Here is an 11871-nt window from a genome sequence, read left to right on the forward strand (position 1 = left end):
GCGTTCAGCCTGTTTTCTCACACTGTGACTGCCACCATCAGGCAACATTCAAAGGCTGGATGGACATCATGTATGCAGCAATAGATTCTAGAAAGGTAAGCTTTTTCAGTTTACAGATAGTCTGACTTTCACATCAGCAGGACCTACAGTTTTTTTAATATGTTTTTTTGTATATGGCAATTTGTAGGTGGAGGATCAGCCCATTTATGAGGACAACTTGTACATGTACATCTACTTTGTCATATTCATCATCTTTGGCTCATTCTTTACCCTAAACCTCTTCATTGGTGTCATCATTGATAACTTCAATCAACAAAAGAAAAAGATAAGATTGCTTTTTTTCATTTATCTCTCAAATATACACATTTTTACTTTCTTACCAGAGTTAGATGAAACAGTCAATTACACTATAATCAAGAAGACAGATGTATGTCCCAAAATATCAGGTTAATCCTTTAGAATTAAAATCTACACCGCTGACTTTGACTTTTTTTAAAAGTAGATCCTGCACTGGAAAATGTGGTCCTGCAGATTGTAACCAAATTGTTTTTGTCCCTTTACTTTGGAGGTCAGGATATCTTCATGACAGAAGAGCAGAAGAAGTATTACAATGCAATGAAGAAACTAGGGTCCAAGAAACCACAGAAACCAATACCCAGGCCCCAGGTAAATATTCTCCTCCCTTCTCCTCCACGCAATTTACATTTCTAAAAACCATTAAGAAAATCACTCCAACATCCCTCTTCTGTCTTCTCGCTTTCTCCTCAGAACAAAATCCAGGGCATGGTGTTTGACTTTGTGACGCAGCAGGTGTTTGACATCTCCATCATGATGCTCATCTGCCTCAACATGGTCACTATGATGGTGGAGACAGACGATCAGTCGGAGGAGACAGAGAATGTGCTTTACTGGGTCAACTTTGTCTTCATTGTTGTCTTCACTGGCGAATTTTTACTGAAGCTCTTCGCACTACGTCACTATTACTTCACCAATGGCTGGAACATTTTCGATGTGGTTGTGGTCATCCTTTCAATTGTGGGCAAGTATTTAAAAAGGCTGTTTATGCATGAGGGGAAAAGTCAAAGCAGCTTTACTGGAAATGGCTCAAATGAGCCAATTTCATTCACGTACTGCTGATGCACACGGCTCAAACATGAGCCAGTCTTTAACCTAACCTGTGTGTGGCCTCCTGCAAACTCTGTTCAGGCAGCTCTCTTGCCTAAACCAAACTTTGTGTTTCTAGCAGTTGTAATATATATGAATTAAAATATATGTAGCACTAATGTGTGCAACGTGTCAGAAGGTGAAATTTAAAATCTCCCGGTCTTGTCTGACTTTTCTGTGCAAAAGTTCATCTCCCCTAATTTCTTTATATTTTACTTCCAAGCAGCCAGACTTTCTTGGAATTTTTAAAGTGGTGTTGAGCAATAGCACTTTCTTGCTAGTAGCCTGTCACAAAAATCCATAATTTGGTTCCATTTCTTTAATCGAATCTATGAAAAATGTCAAATATAACATAGTTTGACAGGGATACAATTTTATTTTTGCACCAACAAAATAGCTAAAAGCTTGGCTTATCTCAGCATGGTGGGCAACTGTGCCGTTAAAAGATTTAAAGCCAATCTTATGGAAGGGAAACATTGAGAAAGGGCTGAGGTATGCCAAATTACTCAAGAACTGGACTGAAAATAAGCCTCAGGAAAGCTGCATAAGAGAGTTCAGGCTCAGTTAAAGAACACAGCTGGTGTAAAGAAATATTTCCGATTTTCCAAGTAAATATAAAGAAATCAGGGATTGCTGGACTTTTGCCCAGTATACATAAAATCAAATATAAAAAAAACTTCAATTTCTTTCTTTCAAATGTCTTCAGTTCAAACGTTGCCATAGAGTTTTTTCTGGCTTTTTGTTGTGATCCTCATGCTGTATAAAAACAGATGAATTACTAACTAAGACCAACAAATAATGAAGAATCAATGTTTTTTTTCCTGCTGTGTGGAATGGGGTAATAGTGTAAAGCATTCAGTCGGCTTTTGTCTCAGCCTTAACTAACATGTGTTTGTTTTTCCTTCCTTTGAATTTCAGGAATGTTTCTGGCTGACCTGATTGAGAAATACTTCGTCTCACCAACACTGTTCAGGGTGATCCGTCTGGCTCGTATCGGCAGGATCCTGCGTCTCATCAAGGGGGCCAAAGGAATCAGAACTCTTCTGTTTGCCCTTATGATGTCACTTCCTGCCTTGTTCAATATTGGCCTCCTTCTTTTCCTGGTTATGTTCATTTTCTCCATCTTTGGAATGTCTAACTTTGGCTATGTGAAACACGGGGCTGGAATTGATGACATGTACAATTTTGAAACCTTTGGCAACAGCATGATCATCCTGTTTATGATCACCACGTCTGCGGGATGGGATGGCCTTCTGCTGCCTATTCTGAACTACCCTCCGGACTGTGACCCCTACTTTGAGAACGCTGGGACCCCTGTTACGGGAGACTGCGGCAACCCATCGGTGGGCATCTTCTTCTTTGTTATGTACATCATCATTTCTTTCCTGATTGTAGTCAACATGTATATTGCCATCATCCTGGAGAATTTCAGCGTGGCCACAGAGGAGAGTGCAGACCCACTCAGTGAGGATGACTTTGAGACCTTTTATGAAATTTGGGAGAAGTTTGACCCAGATGCCTCCCAGTTCATCACCTACGCCAAGCTTTCTGACTTTGCAGATGCACTCGAACACCCACTCCGCGTGCCCAAGCCTAATACCATTGAACTGATTGCAATGGACATGCCTATGGTGAGTGGAGACCGCATACACTGTCTGGACATCCTCTTTGCCTTCACCAAGCGTGTGCTGGGTGACAGCGGCGAGTTGGACATGTTGAGGCAACAAATGGAGGAGCGTTTTGTGGCTGCCAATCCTTCCAAGGTCTCTTATGAGCCTATCACCACCACTCTGAGACGCAAGCAGGAGGATGTGTCTGCCAGAATCATTCAAAGGGCCTACCGCTCCTATTTGGCCAGGCGGGGTTTTGTTTGTAAGCGCAAACCAACCAATAACAAAGACGAGAATGGTGGTAACAATCGGGAACAAGAAAAGAAAGAGGGCACTCCCTCAACTGCCTCCCTGCCTTCTTATGACAGTGTAACCAAACCTGAGAAGGAGAAACAGGACGACAACAATGAGGGCAAAGGGGGAAGGAAAGAGAAAGGAAGAAACCAAAAAGACATCAGGGAATCCAAATGTTAGGCCACTGGATGTATATTCACAGTAATAACAAAAAGATGATACTAATGCGAGCGGAAACTCACCAACACAGTTGTACAGATTATTTCATTTGCAAGTCAGAAAAAAAAAAGTCTTCAGTAATTTTGTTTACAGACTTCATTCTTATATTGATGCAGAGAGAAGCATCTTGGTCTGTTACAGCTTGAAGACTTGAACTTTAGTCAAACCAAACATAATCAGCATACTGTGCGACTCTGTATCTGGACTACTTAACAAAAAGTAAATCAAAACAGACTGCGTCCCATACCGCTCACTTATGACTGGTCTTACAGATAAGTTGAGCAAACTCTACACCAAGAGGTGAAATGGAAAAAACAACAACAAAAAAATCACGCGCCTGGATGCAAGGAATGGTTTTCTTATGGAAGACAGTACTGTGAAAGACAACAAGGATGCTGCTCGCTGCTGAAGAAACGCCTTCTTGCAGCAGCCACAGAGTGTTTCTGTGTCGTTTAATACAGAAATGTATAAAGGAACAAATGGCACACTCACTCTATGAGCAAACAGAAGGTGAGTGAAAGACACAAATAACCGTGTGAACTACTTTTTTTGTTTTATTGAGCTAGAAATTGTTTTCGTTTTGTTTTTTTGAGCAGCAAAAATGCAAACAGAAGAAAAAAAAAGAACAATATCCAACAGTTTGCCCATGTCAATCAACTCTTCTACTCATTTTATCTTTGTTATAATCCACATCGAAATCCTTTTTTTAACATGGGCTTTCACACCAAATTGAATAAGTGTCTGTTTATTATGGAGTCAACTCGGGCCAAGGGCTTAACATTTACTCAGAAAGATTTCCAAACAAATAATAAGTGTGCTTGTTCAATGCATAGAAATGACTTGCATGATGGCATGTTTTGATCAGAAATCTTTGCATGAATTATCATAGTCCACAAGACACTAATACTCAGACCACAACGGTGGCTCGACTGTACGATCAAGACATGTTCGAAATTTGAAAGTTCAGAGTAATTTGTTCCACAAAGATAAGCGATGTGGGGAGGGGGGGGGGGGGGGGTTGATCAGCTTAAAATGGATCCAAATTTTGATCTCATTACTCAGCACATTTCAAATTACTGTGTTTAAACCTGTTGTCTCTAAAGATTGAAGAATGATATATGTCGGGAAATGATAGCACCGTCAGTGCATCAGTGGGTGAAATGAAAAATAAATAAATAAGTAAATAGTTGCTGCTTTGGAGATTATGAGTGTGTAAGATTTAGAGAGAGATATTTGTGTGTGTCATGGACTGAAACGTTTGTTAATTTGGACAGAAATACAGTATTTTCAAGGGCACAGCACTTTGAAATGAAAAAAAGAAGCTTATGTTTATAATTTGTATGCACCTATGTAATGTTCCATACCATCTGCCTTTATTTTTGTGTAATCGGGCATTGTGGGTATCCTGCTGTCAGTGGTTTGAGGGGATTTCACAGGTATGGCAAACTCCTTTCTATTTCTAATGTTTCTCTGTGGGTGGTTAGACCTTTTCTGAAAGGGCTGAAAAGAGTTTTGATCCTTGTTAGGTTAATTTATTTACACATTTAAAATGTAAATGTATGTATCTTTTTTGTTGTTGTTGTTGTTATTTTCTTTCAGTATATAATTTCCATGTCTTGCCTTTATTTTGTGCATTTTCTTTTAGAGAAACGATCTTGTGATGAGACATATTAGTAGTATCTTATTTTATTGAGAAATAGGAAATAATGAATGGGTGATGAGAACATTGTGCGTGGAGAAGCCAAAGAGACCTGCCTTGTTATCCCTTGTTGCCCTTTGTCCATGGAGTGGGATTGGGTTAAGTATGCCCTGCCCAGTCTGTTTTCTCGCTGTCGTTATTAGACAGAGACCCTAGAAATGTATGCAATGCTTGAAAAATTCATCCCTTTTTCTCAGGAGATATTATAAATGTACTATTATGAGCTCTGCAACAAAATGCAAGTGAATGTGATGGGAGTATTTATGAAATCACGTTTTACTCTTTTGTTTTATGCCATGTTGATGGACAATGATCTCGGCTGGCTGTTGCGTTGCTGACAGCCGCCCGGTCAGGGGCCACTTTAGTGCTTCCTGCTTACGATGCTTAGAACTAGAGGGCTAGAAGCATTTCGATGAAACGGGATCATTGCGCTCGCTTGTAATGGTGACGTTTATATGAATAGTCATTATGGACTGCAGTCTGGTCTCAGTTAATTTCAGTAAACAAACTAATGTTCATCCTGATAGCAGCCAGATATAGGAAACACTGTGAGGAGATGTCATGAAAGTGAATTGGGACACGTTGGTTTGAGCAGCACTCTTAATTCCTTCTGAAGCAGAAGGGGATTGTTCAGTGGATCGGCCCAGATTTCAGTATTCACCAACAACAAGTGCTCCGAGCATCTCATTTGCCATGTTTTTCTCCCTATTGCTCTACTGCATAACAAATACCAAATAATCAGGCAGAGCACTGGATGCATCTTTACGGTGCTGTGAGCCTAGGCACCACACCAGAGCTTTTGCACTTCCTGTCGTCCAGTGATGTCACTTCCCATTTATAAGTCGCTCCCAACCCCTCCTCATCCGTTTTCAAGTTCCATGGTCCAGTTGCTGCATGAAATCTCCAAAATCAGTGTGGGTGTTACCTTGAACCAAATAAAAAAGGCTGAATGACAAACGTAAAAGCCACTGCCGTCCATTTTCTCCGAGACTTCCACGAATACGAGATTGACAGGAAGAAAGAGGGAAAATAAAAAATTGATACACATACATCCATTTGGGGAAAAAAAGAAATAAAATTCAGGCTTCGTTCTATAGGGCACAAACTGCAAAAGCTAAGACTGGACTTTTTAAGAGGCTATAAATAATGTATTATATTATTTTAACAGCATGTGTAGTTTTTTTGTAAATACAGGATTACTTAAAAAAAGAAAAACTACAGCTATTAATCTAACACTAAATATTAATAACCGTAAATAGAATGGCTTCCAACTGACACCCCTTGTCACACTTGTTAGGCTGTGACGCATTTGTTAGATGGAATAGGTTTTTTCTTTCTTTCTTTCTTTTTTGATTCACATTTCACAAAAAAGAGGGAAGTAAGCTAATCTATATTTAAAAAAACTGATTGTAATAAAAACTGTATAAATTCATATGTGCATATACAGAGCTATATTACATATATATTATATATATATTCTACCATTATATATATATAGTATATATACATTAGAACAGTGTCTGTAACTCAACTCTCCTGTCCACTCCTTGCATTGAGGTGAAACCAGAGCCCCAGAGTGTAACTGATCATGCTTCTTTCTTTGTGTGGTATGTTCAGAGAAATAACCAAAACTCTGGCCTGCCCAGGACTTGTGCATACTGGGTACCAGCGTACAATGCATGGTGTTGTACTGGCTGCTTGCTGAGAAATGTGGAGCCTGCCTTGGTTAGAGGATTGCACTACCAGCATACCCTTTTGTATATGTGTGACGATGTCTTGCCCCTACTTTCCTATATTGTAGACACAAGGTTAAACGGATTCACACACACGCACACTCACACCCTCGCACATGCGCACACAAACACGCGCGCGCACACACACACACACACACACTCACAGCCTTTTTGCAGGCGACTGCTGGTTAACCCGTGTGCCCCGACTACGAGCCACAGCTCACTCTGTGTGACGATTTCTTTTGCTTGTTGCAGCTCTAACCCTCCATGTTTCCCGTTAACACACTGCTGTAGTTTTGGAGCTCACCTTTAATTTCGCTGTCACTTTCAATATGATATAATAATAATGATTTTAAGGGTTAGTTGTCTTAACTGTCTGTGTGTTTGTTTATGGTGCAATATCTCTTAACGGCACGTGCCTTTTTAGCTTTCTATTTAGTCTGTCGATAAATCAGCAATGAGAATCTCAACACCCATCGAAGTGAATCAAAACGGAGCACGATAGACGCAATGTATTGAGTTCGAAAATAACCTGAACTGAAAAACTCACCACCTAGATTAGACTGTCTGGACTAACATCTTGTAGTCATGTAGTAGAAGTGCTCTCTGTGTGTTCTGTTTACTGGCTCTCGGGCTAGCAAAAGAACAGCTTGCCTTTTGTTTTACACTACAACTCATTTCCTAATGTTGGTTTACCAAATGGTATATGAGGCCATTCTTTTGTAGCATGACTGAGATACATTTCTTTTCTTTGAAACTACTTTAACTGAAAAAACCCTTTTGACTGTCATTGTCTCTTGCCACTAATACAGTCAGAAAGATAACACGTGTCGCACAACCACATTGGAAGTTAAATGAGAATCAGTGAAAGAATGTCTTCATTTGAGCACGAATCTATTTCCAAACAATAAAGCAGCCTTCCAGTTATTCCTCTGGCTGGTGTCATTTTTGGTTCTACAGTGCATGGTTCTCATACAAAGTCTGACGATGTATCGCTGCATCATAATCTGTGTTATCTATTTAAGAAAATTCTTGACACTTTAAAGAAGGTAATTTTGTTTGTTGCTGATGATCACAAAAATTGCAAGGAAGGGAATGTGTGCAGGTTGCAGTAGACAGGGAGGGAGAGAGACTACATTAAAGAACTCTGTAGTTTGTTTAGTTGTGAGAACGAGAACACAGCCTTCCTGCAGGAGTACGCATATGACATCGTTTCTGTTGGTGTTACCTGAATGCGACTCTTTGATCTGCCGTGTTTTGGGTGTGTCATGGTGAAACTGTAGTAAGATGGCAGGTGCGTGCTTGCATGTGCCCCCCCTCCCTCCTCCTCCGTGTGTGTAAGGTGGTGCACTGAGTGAGGCAGGCGGGTGGTGGGGCGGGGAGGAGAGAGACAGCACTGCAGTGCAGATAGATGAATGCAGTGGCCTGGGCTGAGTCAGCAGCATGTTCCCAACAGGCTCAGACTGTACAGCGCGCTGCATAGCGCCTCCTTGCCCACAGCAAGCAAAGCAGAGGGATCTACTTCAAGAAGACGAGGAGCACATGAGACAGTGAACACATGCACACGCAAGTGAAAAGCAAGTCGGCCGCCGAGGATGTAACCTTCACCTTCTGCCACACATGCTGCAACTGTCTGAACTGTGCATCTTGCAGACCACTGCTACTGCCATTTTAATAACAGAGTGTGCGAAGAACAGCTCATTTCCACACTGTTTCTCTAAATGTGTTGCTTCCCTCTGTAGATGTTGTAAAATAACCCAGGTGCATTATAATACTGTACAGTGCAGAGATTTTGTTTCATTTCTTCTCTTTAGGTTTCTGTCCTCCTTGCATCCTAATGTATAGAAGTGCATCGCTGCAGAGGTAGGACGTGGATTAAGTAGAACATTGGTCTGATCTGTCAGGTTGTGTGTTGTGGGAACAGATTTATGAAGGAGAGAGGGAGGCTGTGAGTGTCTATAAGGGGTTGCACGGAAAGGGATTCAGCTGTAATCTGCAATATCTCCTTCACCAAATGTGGGCGAGGACTTCTTTTTCATATAACAGATTTGTTTGTCAGCTCTGTCAACTTCCAGCTTTCCTTGCCCTTCTTACCTGACTGAAAAAAGACTGATTGTAAAACTGATATTTAAAGCTCGATTTGGCCGTTTTTACTCCCACTCCCTGATTTATTAATAGAGTGCAGCACCCTCTCTCCCTTCTGGGTTTTGTTTTCCATCCCTGCCCCTGTCTGCAAATATCACAGGCTTTGACTACTGTATTTATATCTGTAAAATCTCTAGATGGCTTTGGCATACTTCAAATGCCTTCTTACAGATATCTAACACCCTCTAGTGGGCTTTGTTGAAACACCACTTCCACAAATTTAGGGATGGGTTAAAGTTAATAATATAATACACTATAAGTTACTTTCTGGTGCTCTTATGGTGTATGGCGAGATGTTATCTCTCAGGCTGTTAATCCAGCAGTTCCCCATCAAGACGGGATCTTGCCAAACAAAATGAAAAGGAGCAAGTGGAGCCCTGGCAGTCATCTACAATGGCTTCACAGACAAATTATTGAGGCGAAATTAATTAATTGGGTTTTTTTAATGTTTAATTTTGTAAAATTCAATTAAAAGATTAGATGTAACTTTTCATTTTGAATTGGCTCATGTTTGTGGGGACTTATCACGAACATTAGATATTTAATGTTTGCCGGCTCTAAAGAGAAATATAGCCTCTTCTAGAAGAACTACTCATTTCATCATTTTAACACTAACTTGTTCACTTGACTGTCTGAATTTCAAAGTAAGTTTGACCATATGTGGTTCAGGAAAACCCAAAAAAGGTACACTTGTCCTATTGCACAGGTCTCTACTTGGACTGAAGGAGGAACTCTGCAGACTTCTTTGGAACTGAAGAAACTAAAATAACTGGATGACCCAAAGGAGAGAGTAATGAAATGGATAAGCATAATGTATTCGCAGTTACTAGGTTGTATTTTTCTCATTCTTTTAATGCAAAATTTTTAATCACAGTCTGTGCTTGCCATTCTGCAGCCATACGTTTGGTTAATTAACATACGTTTACAAATAAAGCCAGACAATAACTGAAAAGATATAAACTGAACTTGCAGGAGTAATAATGGCTTTCCTATTTTTATATTGACTTCGTTTCCTTTACCCCATTCTAACATCTCTGCAAATATTTTAAAGTTTACTGACAGAAGGTATATAAGGCAATGATTAACATTCAATGTGGTGAGAACCATCTCGAGGGGACCCTGTAGGTGTCACTGTTATACTTGTTATGTGGCACTGGTGTAGCTGCTGCAGTGTGAGTGTCATTAGAAGGGCAGAGACACAGCAATTCAAAACAGGGGTCACGTGCTGAATTTTTTTTTTCCGTTTGCTGTCTTATTCCAAACCTGTGATCACAACTGTGATCTCAAATGCGGAGATATAACTAAGTCAGGTTAATAATTTCACTGATTTTAATGCTAAATGTGAGACATAACATAGATGAGAAAGCACGCTGAACTGAAATTGTTAAATAGGAGGTTAGCTTTATCGTAAATGAATGGACTAACAGTTGCTGTCAGGAATATGGCTTAAGGTGTGTTAAAATACAATCCTTAATCAGAAGCTTAGGGAAAAACAATCCTGGGCGAAGAGAGTTTTGCTGTGAAATGACTGACGTTGCAGCAGGGCGAGACTTACTGTGGCTGAAAGGACAAAAATTGTCTGTGACATGTCAGCACAGGCTCGCTGCTCTCTCTCACTCTCTTGAGCTCAAGTACATGACATAAATGATGATATGGTTTCTTACAACTTAAAAAAATACAAAACATTAAAATATCAATAGAGCTCACACTACTGATCAAAGAGGAGACTTGTATTGAAAGGTAGAAGAAAGGTGATTTAGGTGGCTTTAAACGTGGTGTGTTTGTTGGTGCCAGATAAGTTGGTCCGAGTATTTAAGAAAACTGTTGATCTTCTGGGATTTTCCCACATGACTATCTCTAGGGTTTACAGTGAATGGTCAGGAAAACTGAAAATATCCAGTGTGTGACAGTTCACTGAGCAAAAATGCCTCGTTGATGTCAGAGGAGAATGGCCAGACTGCTTTGAGCTGATAGGCAACAGTAACTCAAATAACCTCTTGCAACAACCAAGGTATGCAGAAGAGCTTCTCTGAATGCACAACTACACCAGCAAAAGACCGACATGTGTCAGCTCAGAACAGGCATCTGAGGCTACAGAAGATGGGAAAAAATGTTATTTGGTCTTATTCAGATGGTAGATTCAGAGTTTGGTGTAAACGACATAAAAACATGGCTCCATCCCACCCTGAATCAGTGCTTTCTTTACACTGGTGGTGGTGGTCTTATGACCCATCCATACGTTTTCTTCTGCTTTTCTATATCAGGGTTGCGGCGTGACAGCAGCATATTTTCCCTTACGTTTTGGTTATTCTGCACAAAATCTCAAACTGGTTTCTTGAGCACAAGAATACCTTCACAGTACCAGACAGAAGAATGAGCAAGGTGTAACTAATGAAGTGGTCGGTGAGTGTGTGCTGGGTTTTGAAGGTTCATTTTCAGAATCAATTCCTTTTGTCTTCCAATGTGTATCTAATGCATTTGATGGTTTGGTGATTTATTCCTACAACAGGACAATGACTTAAAGCACAACTGCAAATTACGCAAGAACTATTTAGAGTTGAAGCAGTCAGCTTCTGTCTCTAATGAGTGACCAGCACAGTAACCGGATCTTAACCCGGATGAGCTGCTGTGGGAACAGCTTAACCGCATGGCACACAAGAACTGCCCATCAAACCAATGCAACTTGTCAGAGGCTTTACAGAAACTGTGGAGTTAGATTTCTCCACCCGAATCAAATGACAGAGTAAGAAAAGTCTAACGTTGCCTTAGCTGATTTTAAAAGAGAGACAGAAAGTAAACAGATGCTTTTCCCGAGCCAATAAATACTTTCTTTAACTGTACGTCAACTTAATGTCACTTTGCCAAGAGAAAAGAGAAATGTGTCACTGCCAGGCTACAATATCACATTGAACCCAGTAAGTATATTTACTGCAGCAACCCATCAGGTCATCATCATAGCATCATTTAGTGAAAGATCAGTAAATTCAAACCTTAAAACATTTTTAAT

The 11871-nt window shown here is 40.3% G+C and overlaps 1 protein-coding gene across 7 annotated transcripts in view; it reads left to right on the forward strand.

The window, feature by feature from the left end:
• Nucleotides 1–4280, forward strand: part of scn8ab (sodium channel, voltage gated, type VIII, alpha subunit b) — a 45557-nt gene extending 41277 nt beyond the window's left edge. For all 7 annotated transcript variants that reach the window (XM_063474235.1, XM_065470869.1, XM_065470874.1 and 4 more), the window contains 5 exons: nt 42–95; nt 188–325; nt 562–666; nt 769–1039; nt 2083–4280. In XM_063474235.1, coding sequence (XP_063330305.1) covers nt 42–95; nt 188–325; nt 562–666; nt 769–1039; nt 2083–3248 — 1734 coding nt within the window. In that variant the 3' untranslated portion in view covers nt 3249–4280. The remainder of the gene's footprint in view (nt 1–41; nt 96–187; nt 326–561; nt 667–768; nt 1040–2082) is intronic.
• Nucleotides 4281–11871: the final 7591 nt, after the last annotated feature.

Source organism: Pelmatolapia mariae, linkage group LG5, assembly GCF_036321145.2.
Source record: "Pelmatolapia mariae isolate MD_Pm_ZW linkage group LG5, Pm_UMD_F_2, whole genome shotgun sequence".
Taxonomy (NCBI): Eukaryota; Metazoa; Chordata; class Actinopteri; order Cichliformes; family Cichlidae; genus Pelmatolapia; species Pelmatolapia mariae.